The sequence below is a fragment of the Python bivittatus genome, unplaced genomic scaffold (genome assembly GCF_059951505.1).
Source record: "Python bivittatus isolate LINGU-HERP-01145 unplaced genomic scaffold, Pbiv_v1 ctg000020_np1212, whole genome shotgun sequence".
NCBI lineage: Eukaryota > Metazoa > Chordata > Lepidosauria > Squamata > Pythonidae > Python > Python bivittatus.
The window spans coordinates 71,302,096-71,315,051 of NW_028277030.1; the positions used below are offsets into that span (position 1 = coordinate 71,302,096).

General features: G+C 38.4%; 1 protein-coding gene across 1 annotated transcript in view; it reads left to right on the top strand.

Annotated features, from left to right (window-relative positions):
- Window positions 1-55: 55 nt before the first annotated feature.
- The window catches only part of LOC103052643 (uncharacterized), a 33,334-nt gene continuing 20,433 nt past the window's right edge, over window positions 56-12,956 (top strand). Inside the window, 10 exon segments of the mRNA XM_007420905.4 lie at window positions 56-211; window positions 459-1,540; window positions 1,660-3,026; window positions 3,757-3,902; window positions 4,468-4,703; window positions 7,738-7,857; window positions 9,734-9,856; window positions 10,516-10,635; window positions 11,796-11,918; window positions 12,599-12,681. Coding sequence (XP_007420967.3) covers window positions 4,478-4,703; window positions 7,738-7,857; window positions 9,734-9,856; window positions 10,516-10,635; window positions 11,796-11,918; window positions 12,599-12,681 — 795 coding nt within the window. The 5' untranslated portion in view covers window positions 56-211; window positions 459-1,540; window positions 1,660-3,026; window positions 3,757-3,902; window positions 4,468-4,477.

The following is a 12,956-nucleotide window of genomic DNA, read 5'->3' on the forward strand; positions in this document are numbered from 1 at the left end:
CGTCACTTCCGCTGCTGGAAGGCTGCCGGAAAAGAATAGGAAAGCCATCAACCAGCTCCTTTTAGTTACCCAGCTCATGCCCGTAAGAAAGATGGCGCTTAGAACAAGGAAAATGACGTAAACTCCTACAGCTGGTATTTTTTAGAGTCATATGTGATAATTCCTTCCCTAAGACTGGACTGCAAAACTCCAGTCGACTACTAGATGGCAGGCAAGGGATGTTTCTGTATCCTTCTGGGAAAGAAGGTGGGAGGGGGAAGCAGAGATAACCACTCCAATGCGCATGCCGAGGCAAAGTTTTCCTTATTAAGCGTGATATGCGTGCAATTTATTGGCTGGAATTTTTTTTTTTAAAAAATCTGCGGCTGCATTTTCTGAATGATGTCAGTCGTTTTTGGGAAGCATAATTTCAAAGAATGCCGCTGTTTTGAGATTTCTTCTCATATATCTCTGAATAGGCATACAGCGTTTGACATCGTCTGCGGAGTGCAAGGTGTCTTCGTGCTGTCGTTCCTAACAACTGTTTGTTATCACTGAAGCTGAAGCAAGGAATTAGGTGTATATAATTGGCCCAGAGTCATCCAGTGAGCTACATGCTGAACATTTACCGATTTTCGTGGTCCCACTTGAGCACACTACATTGGATCTTATTAGCACTTCTCTCTTATTTGAGCTGAAATGTTCTTTATTTATTGTTACATTTTAATTTTGTGGAATATTTTACTCCCCAAATGATCCTTGCATTTTGTTCAATAAATAATAATTATTATTATATTAATAACTATATTTTATTTAATTATATTATATTATTAATAAATAAATAAGAATAACCACAATCTGATGAAGTAGGCAAATCACTTTGTTTGACATGATAGTTTATTAGGATATGTCATTCTTTTATGGTTAAAAAGTTGCAGGAATCATCAAGCTATGTGTATGAAGACTCACGGTGGTTTGAGTAACCACAGTGCAGATGTATTTTGTCAGACACAATGGAGGAGTCATAAAACCAGTTCATATTGTCTGTATGTCTTTTCCAGAGGTGATGAGTGCATTCTTGAGGGACCTGAAAGAACCAGGTTAGGGATAGATCGTCTTGCAGAAGATCTATCTATGTGGTCACTAGGAGTCGAAAACAACTTGATGGCACATAATCAATATGTCTTTTGCTTGTATTTGTAATGGGAACCTAAGTATCATCCTATATAGTTCTAATATGAGAGTTGTGTATTGCTTATTTGGGTTTGAAATCAACAGGAATCTGAACTTTTATTATTGGCCTAACATGTTGAACAGTATGCTTTTCTGAGGCTTGTTTATTAGGTAATATGCATACAACACAGTGCTGCAACAGCCAAATCTATCCAGGAAAGTGTAGAGTTTATTAGGATGAATCTTTGGCTGAAACTGCTTTGATACATCACAGTTATCTCCTAATACACCTAGTACAAATACAAATTAGATCTGTTAAAATAATATGGAGAAGCTGGAGAAGCTTAAATATATGGAAATACGTTGATGAAGATTCTCAGTCATCCAGGTGGAATTATCTGGAGGTTGAGTCATGGCAACTGGACTTCTTTTCTTTTGGTTTGATATGTTTTGCTGCTTGTCCAAGCAGCTTCTTCAAAAAGTCAGTTGCCATGACTCAACCTCCAGTTAAATATATGGAAATGCTTTCCAAGATGATAATATATTTACAACAGCAAGGGTCAACTTGTGTTTATTGTACATACCTTAACAGCAAGAACTTACAAAAGACATTGGCCACCATCAATTGTTTAAAAAGTCCTAGCATAAATTGTAGGCCTGCAGCATGCGCAATATTTAATTAATGAAGGAGCCTTAGAAAAAGTGGAGAGTGTCCAGTAGTCTCAACAAACAATTTATAAAACAGTGGGTGGCACTCTTCAATCAGAATGGGAAAATTATCAACCAATGCTGTTTCTAGCTTATATAACAAGATATTATGGCAGTAGAGCAAGTTTTAAAAAATATATATATCTTGAAGAAATGTCTTAGTAGGTGGTAGCATCTGACTAACCTTTCTAGGCTCAGAAGGTAAGCAAGATTTGGCCTAGCTGGTACTTGGATGCAATACCACCGGGGAACACTGTGAATGTAGCCTAGACTAGTTGTGTGGTTTTTTTTTAATTGCACAAGAGGGCAATGGCAAACCATTCCTATACTGTTTCCAAGAAAGCTATGTTAGCCTGTCCATGAAATCACCAGGAGTCAAACTTGACTTAAATAAGACTTTACCTTTTTTAGAGTTTAAAGATTGCTTTAAATGAGCTATATGATAAATTAATAGAGAACACAGTCTATAACTGGATTTTTTTTTTTTTTTTTTGTACCTTTGACTCAGTGTTGACTCCTGGTGACTGCCTGGACAAGTCCCTACAATTTTCTTGGCAATCTTTTTGGAAGTGGTTTGCCCTTGCCTCTTTCCTAGGGTTGAGAGAGAGGGACTGGCCCAAGGTCACCCAGCTGGCTTTGTGCCTAAAGTGGGCTAGATCTCACGGTCTCCTGATTTCTAGTTTGGTGCCTTAACAACTACACCAAACTGGCTCTTAAAATACCAATTATTAGAGTGGACCTTTAGTATGGTGCCATGCTTGTGTCCCTGAATTATCTGTCTCTGCTGTTGGAAAGAGGAAGGAGGGCTAGATGGTCATGTGCTCAGATTCAACAGGATTTAAAAAATAATATTTTAATGGTGCAATCCTATATGACTGAATTTGCACAGCACACATACAGAACATTAATTTAACCATGATGTTTTTTGTTTTTGTTTTAATCCGCTTTCAATTGTGACCCATTCGATGGAGACTGCCTGGACAAGTCCTTGCAGTTTTCCTGGCAAGGTTTTTCTGGAAGTGGTTTGCCATTGCCTCCTTCCTAGAGTAAAGCCCAGCTGGTGGTCACAGGAAATTGAGTCTCTTCCACTGCGTTGCATCCAGCAACTGGCAACCAATTCCCATTTTCCCGTGCAAGGCGCCGCCAGCGTTTTTCCTCCCACTGGGGTGAGAGTACCTATTTATCTACTTGCTTACGCTTTTGAGCTGCTAGGTGAGCAGGAGCTAAGGGCACAAGATGAGAGCTCACCCCGCCACGCAGAGCTTGGGCTCGAACCGCTGAAGTGTCGACCATTTCTGGCTGGCAACTTCCAGCGTCATTAAGCCGCTGTGCCACCGTGTCCATTAACCATGATGTATTCAAGCCAATTTTCTGGGTTTACTTGACAGGCTAAATCATAAATTAATAGAATGGCTAGATTTGTACAATATGCTAGATGAAAAGAGGATGGATAATCTGTAAGTCAGTGTGTCATATGAATATAGCCAACATGTTTCCTTGGAAGTAAGTGAGAAGGTATTCAGTGAAGCTTAATCCATTGAAGTAAATGGAAACAGGGTTAGGGTTTAAAGGAGAGTACAGGTAAGGGTAAATATGGAGGAATTAGGAAAATAAAATATAGATAAGGATGTGCATGGGTGCTGTAAGAAGGACAAAAAGCAAATACATATCTACTTCATATCCATCCTTTGCCACTTTGATACTTTGTTTAAAAAAAAAACTATGGTAATTAACAATAAGAGTTACTATTGTTACACATGGTAGTTGTATAGCACAAATTAGATAGCACTTGATAATGAGAAGAGAACAAAGAAAGATACACGAAATTTTAATTTCTATCTAGTGAAAGTTAGTACCTTCACTACTAACGTTAATGTATTAATCTGTTTTGTTCAGTTCAATTTGTAGGAGCAAGCTTACCAATATTTTTGCCTAGAATCAGAAGCTAAATATCTTATGTACCTGTTTCCTATGTTCATTCATGCTAACTTCATTCTTGGTGTTTGGGAAGTGCAGAACATAGGAAATCACTGAGGTTGTACGTAAGTATTTTTCTGTTTTTGCAGTCACAAGGTATTTTGGGCTTGTGCCAATCAAAAGGCACTATTGCTTCTGTCTGGAAGAAACTGGAATAACCTGTTTAAGTCTTTGCTGTCTTGTCTACTGATTGGCTGATCAATTAAGGAGGTGGGGACCAGTACATTTGTTCCACTCACCTGTGATGTCATTCTATATAAGCATCACCTTTCTTTGTTAGCCTGGGGATTGTTGCTAACTTTCTAAAACTGTTGTGCTTACTTTTAACACCCTTTGTTTGATACAGGACAAAGGTTGATTCCTGTATCAAAGAATGCTTCCTTTTTGTTTAATTATTGATTGCTCTCCCATCTAAAATAGAGGAAAGGGATTAATTCAGAGTTTTTAGATATAGACTTTTTGTCTGCACTCAGGAAACAGTTTGAACTTTTTAATAACTCATCTAGATAATCATATTTGGCATTATCTAGATCAAAATTTTCCAGTACAGGAATATATGAGCAATAAAGCAAGCAATTGAGGTATAAACGGTCCTTTCCTGTTTTACCCTCTGGTTTTCTGTTGGATCAGGAAAATAAGAATGGGTCAGCTGTGTACCAAGTGCATCCAGTTGCTTTATGACTTTGCTCTCTCAGGGAAAACACTCTTGTCAGGTCTATTGCTTGATATTAGGAAGTATTTGGCTCAGATCGCTGACTGCCCTTGTCTAAAGCGAAAAAATGTTGAAATGAGGCAACTCTACAAACCTGTTCTTCGTCCCCATGAAAAGGAAACTGCCCAAGAGTTTCTGCAAGACATTGAAAGAGGTGAGAAGTTTCTGCTTTTGAAAGTGAGTCAGCCAACTGTGTTTATTAGAGTTCTGTTGTTTTGCTTAAGTCTGTGCAGTTTACTGTGATCGTGGGAGTCACACTGTTTATGTTTCTGCTTTTTTTGTGAATAATGATGGAAGAGAGGAGAAACTGAAATATAAAGTACTCTGAACAATAATTGAGCAGTGATTCTCAATTCTAGATTTATTGGTTAAACCCCTGCTTAAATGTGCAAAGGTCTGCCTACAAAGGTCTGATTTTTCTGGCCAAAAGCTGTCACAATGCACTTTTACATCTTTATTGTAGCATTATCATTCCTTGGCTGGGCAAGGACCAAAATATTTCTGGGTTCAGTAGTGTACCATGATGGCACATAATAACTGCTGAACAATAACAATAGCAAAAGCAACCGTGGATTATCAAGCACTATTTTTTTATGGCAATCTCCACTTTGAGATAATAATTTATTTCTTCTCACATGTACAAAAAAGAATGTTTACTTTTCCAATTCTATTACTATACTGTTTGCACAATTATTAGGCAAGTGAGTATTTTGACCATATCATCATTTTTATGCATATTTTCCACCTCCAAGGTATATAAACCTGAATGCTTATTGGATATAAGCATATCAGGTGAAGTGTATTTGTGTAATGAGGTAGGGTGTGGCCTAAGGAGATCAACACCCTGTATCAAGGTGTGCATAATTATTAGGCAGCTTCTTTTCCTCGGGCAAAATGGGCCAAAAAAGAGATTTAACTGACTCTGAAAAGTCAAAACTTGTAAAAAATCTTTCAGAGGGATGCAGCACTCTTGAAATTGCTAAGATATTGGAGCATGACCACAGAACCATCAAATGTTTTGTTGCAAATAGTCAACAGGGTCGCAAGAAACGTGTTGAGAAAAAAAGACACAAATGAACTGCCAAAGATTTGAGAAGAATCAAACATGAAGCTACCAGGAACCCATTATCCTCCAGTGCTGTCATATTCCAGAACTGCAACCTACCTGGAGTGCCCAGAAGTACAAGGTGTTCAGCGCTCAGAGACATGGCCAAGGTAAGGAAGGCTGAAACGTGACCATCACTGAACAAGACACATAAGTTGAAACGGCAAGACTGGGCCAAGAAATATCTGAAGACAGATTTTTCAAAGGTTTATGGACTGATGAGATGAGAGTGACTCTTGACGGACCAGATGGATGGGCCCGTGGCTGGATCAGTAATGGGCACAGAGCTCCACTTCGACTCAGATGCCAGCAAGGTGGAGGTGGGGTACTGGTATGGGCTGGTATTATTACAGATGAGCTAGTTGGACCTTTTCGGGTTGAAGATGGGCTCAAAATCAACTCCCAAACCTACTGCCAGCTTTTAGAAGACACGTTCTTCAAGCAGTGGTACAGGAAAAAGTCTGCATCTTTCAAGAAGACCATGATGTTTATGCAGGACAATGCTCCATCGCAAGCATCGAAGTACTCCACTGTGTGGCTAGCCAGTAAAGGCCTCAAAGATGAAAAAATAATGACATGGCCCCCTTCCTCACCTGACCTAAACCCTATTGAGAACTTGTGGGCCCTTCTCAAATGGGAGATTTACAGTGAAGGAAAACAGTACACCTCTCTGAACGGTATCTGAGAGGCTGTGGTTGCTGCTGCACAAAAAGTTGATCGTCAACAGATCAAGAAATTGACAGACTCCATGAATGGAAGGCTTATGACTGTTATTGCAAAGAAGGGTGGCTATATTGGTCACTGATTTTTTGTTGGAAATGTCAGAAACGTTTATTTGTAAATTTTGAGTTGTTTGTTTATTATTCGCACTTTAATGGAGGAAAATAAACAAGTGAGATGGGGGAATTTTCGTTTTTCATTTAGTTGCATAATAATTCTGCACACTAATAGTTGCCCAATAATTGTGCACACATAGATATGCTCCTAAGAAAGCCAAAACCTCACTTTTACTTTCTTAAATATTCAGGTTTGAGGTTTATTAACATTTTGGATTGACCGAGAGCACTGTAGTTGTTCAATAATGAAATTCATCCTCAAAAATACAACTTGCCTAATAATTGTGCATGCAGTGTACATTGTCCACACTCATTTCTAGTTCTTAAGAAGAGAAAAATACTAATATTAAGACCTGGGATATCTGAAACTTTAGTTGCAAATAAATTACGGAAACTTTTCAAATTTGATGAGTTTTTTATATATGTATAATTTTTTATATGTGTGTAAACACACACATAAATAATTTTTATATATATATAAAAACTCATTGTTTTTTACACACACATATATATAATGACTTTTATTCTTTTAAATTTTTACTCAGCTTTTCTTTATAAATTTCAAAGTAGTTTATAAGGAAATTCTTAAAATACACATAGGATTAAATCTATCATCAATTCTGCTTCATCTCCCTGCAGTCACTCAGCATTTTATAGTTTCTAAATATATAAAATCCTCACTGAATTATTTGGAGAACTTTTCTGCCTTCCAGCTTACAGTATTTTTCCTTTTTTTAAACATTGGGTTCTTCTTGAGAACGCAGTTACCTCCCATTTTGGCTATACCATGCTTGTATGCATCTGAATTTCATCTGAGTAGCTGTGGCAATTTACATGATTTTATTAGTAAGATTATGATAACTTCTGAAGGAGTGACATCTTAGATATTGTAAACAAAAGTCATTTGGATTAGATTATATACGTCAATGAAGGGAATCCAAGATCGCTAAGGACAAATGAAGATGGAGGGAAATGATATCAAGAAGAAAAGGCAATTAAAGGAAGGAAAGGATGCTAAACCATTTTAAAAAAGAACTAAGCACAAGGTGGCCATATTTTCAGTCGCTTATTCAATTCTATCCACTATGTTGATTTCAAAGCATGCACAGAGAATATTTTCATATTGAAGGTTTTTTTTCTGTTTCCCCTTCACCTACTACTTTCTGTTCCATGTAGTTGGATTCTTCAAGTATTTTCACTTCTTCCAGTACAATTCAGAGTCTGTTGTCATTACATTTTTCTTTAAGGTTTTGAAATGTCATTACTTGGCAAGATCTCCTTAGAAGTTCTAAAGACCTTGGCATTTTCGGATAACCCTGGATTGCAAATGCTTGCTGCTCTCTATTACCTACACATAAGCCAAGACTGTAAGTAAGCTGTATTTTAACTAGGGAAGCAAAGCATTTCCTCCTCTCTAGCTAAACATAGATGAACAGGGTTTTCTAAAATTCTTAAAACAAATTTAACATTACAATTTCATGTATGCACAGCTATAGGGAATATTAGGATTCACAAGGGTTCAAGAGCATGCTAGGTAAGGAGACTTACAGTGGATGTAGAAAGGAAACACAGGTGTAAATTAAGTCAAAGCAAGATGGAGTGAGGCTTCAGCGCAAATACAAAAAAATCTCAGTTGAAGTGAAATAGCAGAGAGCAGCAATTCAACAGATGGATGTCTTGTTTGGTATAGAAACTGGATAGGTGGGGAGAATAAGGCAGAAAGAAGAGAGGAGAATCCTGTCTGACTGAAGCCTTTAGGTCACTTGACAACATTTAAGTGGGACCAAATGCTTAAAATACAGTGGTACCTCGGTTTACGAACTTAATTCGTTCCGTAACTCTGGTCGCACCCCGAATTGGTTGCAACCCGAAGGAAATTTCCCCATAAGGTTCAATGTAATTACCATTAATCCGTTCTGGCGTGGAGGACAGGGAGGCGGCTATTGGTTGGAGGGAGAGTCCCCCTCCCTACGACCACGTGTCAGAGGCGGAAAATGGCCGCGGACCACGTGTCAGGGGCGGAAAAATGGCCACGGACCACGTGTCAGGGGCGGAAAAATGGCCGTGGACCGTGTCACGGGAGGGAAAATGGCCGCGTATCCTGTTCGTACCCCGAGGCGGAGTTCGCAAACCGAGGTAAATTTTTGCGGCCAGAGCTGGTCGTAACCCGAAAAGTTTGTTAACAGAGGCGTTCATAACCCGAGGTACCACTGTATTTTCCTTTGGCTCACGTATTGAGAAGTGTAGGGAATAAAAGCCCTTGTGTCTTAGGGCTCTGGGATGTTTCATGTAAAAAGAAGAAAACTTTCATATATAAAATGAATATACTAATCCCATTTAGCTCTACCATTTTTCTAGAGATATACTTAATTTAATTCTCAGATTTATATCCCACCTTTCCTTCTTTCCTACTCTGCCCCTAAGGAATGACAAATTGATTGTTCAGCTGCTCTGCAGATTCATTTGGAAAGATGGAAATGCATCAGTAGTGCAGAATGTTTTATCTTGGGACATAATAAGTTCAGTTGCTATTCAGCAGCTGTTTACTAGGGTATCAAACATTTAGTTAAATAGGACTTACGCTTGCACAGAGGGGCTTCTTAGCAACACTAAGTCCTTCACTCTCAGATTGAATTCAAGATTACAGTTGAAAAGTACACACACACACACATTTAACCTATGAGGATGAAGTGGCATTGCTCTTGTTTCTGTGCCGGTCTTGACAGAGTCAAGATTCTTAAGGGATGGAGGATACACCTTGGCTGGCTGTTCCTTTGGTTTATACACTGGATGTGGAGGAGATCAGAGTCCTCCTTCTAACCCAGAAGCTCAGGGGACTCTGGAGGAATTTTCCATCTTGATTCTAGTAACTTGCATCCACTCATCTGCTTAGGCAAATGGTTAAATGTGGGGCTGATGCAGCAGAAGATGTTTTTGCCATGTTCATTGGAGAGCACAATATGATAATCCAATATACCATATGTGGGCTTGCCTTTGAATTGTAGAAGCTGCTATGATTTTTATGAGTTGTATGTGTATGAGGGCTGGCGTGGGGTAGAATGCATCTCTGTCAGTACTGTGCATATATCATGAGGGTTTACATAGGATAGGCTGGTGGAAGGTGTCCTCCATAAAACGGAGTAGAAAACCTCTCAGTTGTGACTGCTTCTGTGCTTGAACTTCCACAGTTCCAAGACAGAAGGACCAGTGTTCTGAATGTTTGAATATTTCTTCTTATTCCAGCGCTAAACATCCAGCTGTCCCTAGAGCATTTGGAAACATACTATGCTTTGCTGAAGTCTAACGATTTGGAGGTTCAGCAGATTTCATCTTTATCCCTGCTCAGTTTTTTATTAGAAGGAAATGGTGAGTGGATGACCAAGAAATCTCTTTTTAAGAAAGTTGAATACAGCACCTGCCTAGAATGTGAGTTCTTTGCAGCTCTGCCCCTAAGGAATGACAAGTTGGTTGTTGAACTGCCTTGCAGATTCATTTGGAACGATGGAAATGCGTCAGTAGTACAGAATGTTTTTCTGGTTATAGACTAGATGGGATGTATGCTGGAAAACGTTAAAATATAAATATAACTTGTTTGATTTTATTTCATTTACATATAATTAAAATAAATATAGTAAATAGCATAACTTGTAGTTGTGTTGAATAATTTTCCTAGTCATATTAAAAATTATACTTTGATCACAGCTTTTGATGATTTTGGGGCAGCAATATCCAGGATTGATGGGACCACATATAGCCCTGAGCACTCACGTTTTGTGCATCTGAGGTGTATAGCTGATAACAAATCTGTTAGATTTTTGACCCAGTAAAACAATTTATTTCATAGGAATTCAGAAAGTGGATTTTGCTTTCTAGTCAAGTAGAACACATTTCTCCAGTTTTGAAGTGGCACTGAGTGGTGACAGTGGCTTTTGGCTATCTTCAGTATTACATAAATTTATTTCATATTGCATTTTTAAACATAATCATGTTTAAGATGATTTACTACTGCATTTGTTCACAAACAGTAACCAAGGAGCATGTCATAGAAATGGATTTACTTGAGCCAATCCTAGAGCTACTCGAGTCGGACGACATCACTGCTCAGGGTAATTCCTGTGCCTGCTTAATGATGCTGGCTGACTCAGGTGAGCAGGGTTTCCAAAATTCAAGCCTAGGGTAGTTGTTAAGTTCAGCAACAATTCCACTTCCTGCAATTATAGCCCAGTTTTTCTTTTTGAGCTCTAATCTATATCCATGTGAGTCTCCTCTAATTTTATCCTACAAAAACAACTCTGTGAAGAGAAGATGGGCTGAAAAACAGTGGCTGCCTCAAAGTCATCCAGTGAGGTGGTTGAGTGGAGGATTGAGCCTAGCTCTCTAGCCCAAGTCCAACACCTTAGTAATTACACTGTACTGATTACAGCACAGCTGTGGAATACTTTATTTCCTTTTTCCACCCCACCCCCCCAAATTTGCCTGAAAAATAGTTGAATTATGCAGACAAGTACATTTGTGTTATATACATATGAATGTTATTTGCTTCATTTACCTTTTGTTCGTCTTGGAGCGCAGAGCAAAGATCTATAGAGAGTACTTCAGAAAAGAAGAGGGCAACAGGTGCCCAGTATGATGAGGTACCCATAGGCCCTTCAAGATTCTCAGAAATATTATTTCTCCCTCCCAAATAGAAGAGCCTGGCCCTGCAATAAATATCCAGCAATGTGATTTCAGCAATTGCCACAGAATCTTTCCTACAGAATCCTGCTATGCCCCAATGAAATGTCATTGTTTCACATGACTAGGGACTTAAACATATCAAGAGAAAAGAAGATGGCAGCCTCAAAACATCTTTCAGCTTTCAATGCTTGGTACTCAAGCCCAAGTTGGCCTGACTTTTTGTTTTATTTTCAACTGACTGGTGTTTGAAAGGACACCAGTCCTTTCAAACACCAGCAAAACCATGCAGCAAAGTTGTCTTTTCCTTGCTGCTTGCTTCTTCTGTTGCCATACCCCATTCCAGAGGGCTCTTCAGCTGCTTTTCTCCAGGGTGGCACTTCAGGATACATATTTAATACTGCTTTGGCCGATTCAAAATTCTGGCCAATTATTATCCCAAGGCAACCTGTAGCAATAGTTCTCATTGCAGGCTTGTAATGATACTCATATAGTACTCAGAACCACAGCTTGAGAGTTGAGGACGAGGTACAGTGTTCAGTCTCTAATCTTGAATCATTGCTTCCAAGCTATCTCCTAGCAGAGCTACCCCCCCACCCTAATTTCTCTTTCACTCTGCTGCTTCCTTCAGAGGCCTGTCGGAATGCAATTGCAGCAGCCGGAGGAACTATTCCATTACTTTCCCTTTCTAAATCTCATGATATCGGGGTTCAACAAAATGCAGTTCGAGCTATTTTCAGCCTCACACAATCAGGTAATGTGGTAGTTATGATTTATTTTGGCTATGCCAAATGCAAGAATAGTAAGAAAAAGATAATTAGAGTTAGGTTCCATGGAGGGCTTTCTGATAACATTTGTATTTGAATAATTATTATAGAACAATTAAGTTAAGCTAGCGACTACTTAGGAAATGCAGATAATCTGTGCAGCAAAGAATGTACTTATGAAGCTGGTTGTTGGCTATGAAGGTTTTATTCCATGTGTGGGATCAGCAGGGAGACTTCTATGAACAATCTATTGTTTCACAGTTGTCTTGAATTAATAACATTGTATTGTCATTTTGCATTTTTTAACATAGCATTATATATAGTGCAGTCATTTCCAGTCACTTTTTAATGACTAAATGAGTCCAAACCACATATAAATGCTACTTTATCAGGACTCATTTTTCTAGGATACACAACCTGGTTTTTGTTGTTATGCAGAATAAGATAGCCACATTCTTTTAATTCTGTTTGCATCCTTTTGCTAATAGAATAATTATCCTGCAATGTTATTGTTCATGTACATGTTAGCAATGAGATAAGTTGTTTTTATTGCAGTAATGTCTTTGGAAAAATGCAGTTTGTTTAGTTTTTAAGTATATACTTACTAGCAGTGGTAAGACCCAAATAACTGATTACAGATGCCATCTGATTGTTAGTTTCCTTTCAGAATGGATCCAAAAGGTTTTGGTTCGTCAAAGTGCTCTCCCAATACTCACCCTTTTATTAGAGTCTCCTGACACAGAAGTACAGGTAAAATTTGTATCCATCCATCCACAGGGAGCTTTTGAAATTGAACAAACTAAACAATAAACATTAGTCTGACAATTTTGGAAACATAATATATTATTGTATTCTAAACTGCCCTGATAGAACCTGAATCCTCAACTGAGCTGAAAAGATACAGCAAAAGACAACAGCTTTTGACACCTTATAGATGACATTTAGTAACTGATTGATATTTAAAATAAAGTTTTACGGGTGAGTGAATCTCACCTGGGAAAGATAAGAGTAGAGATGTTTGTGAC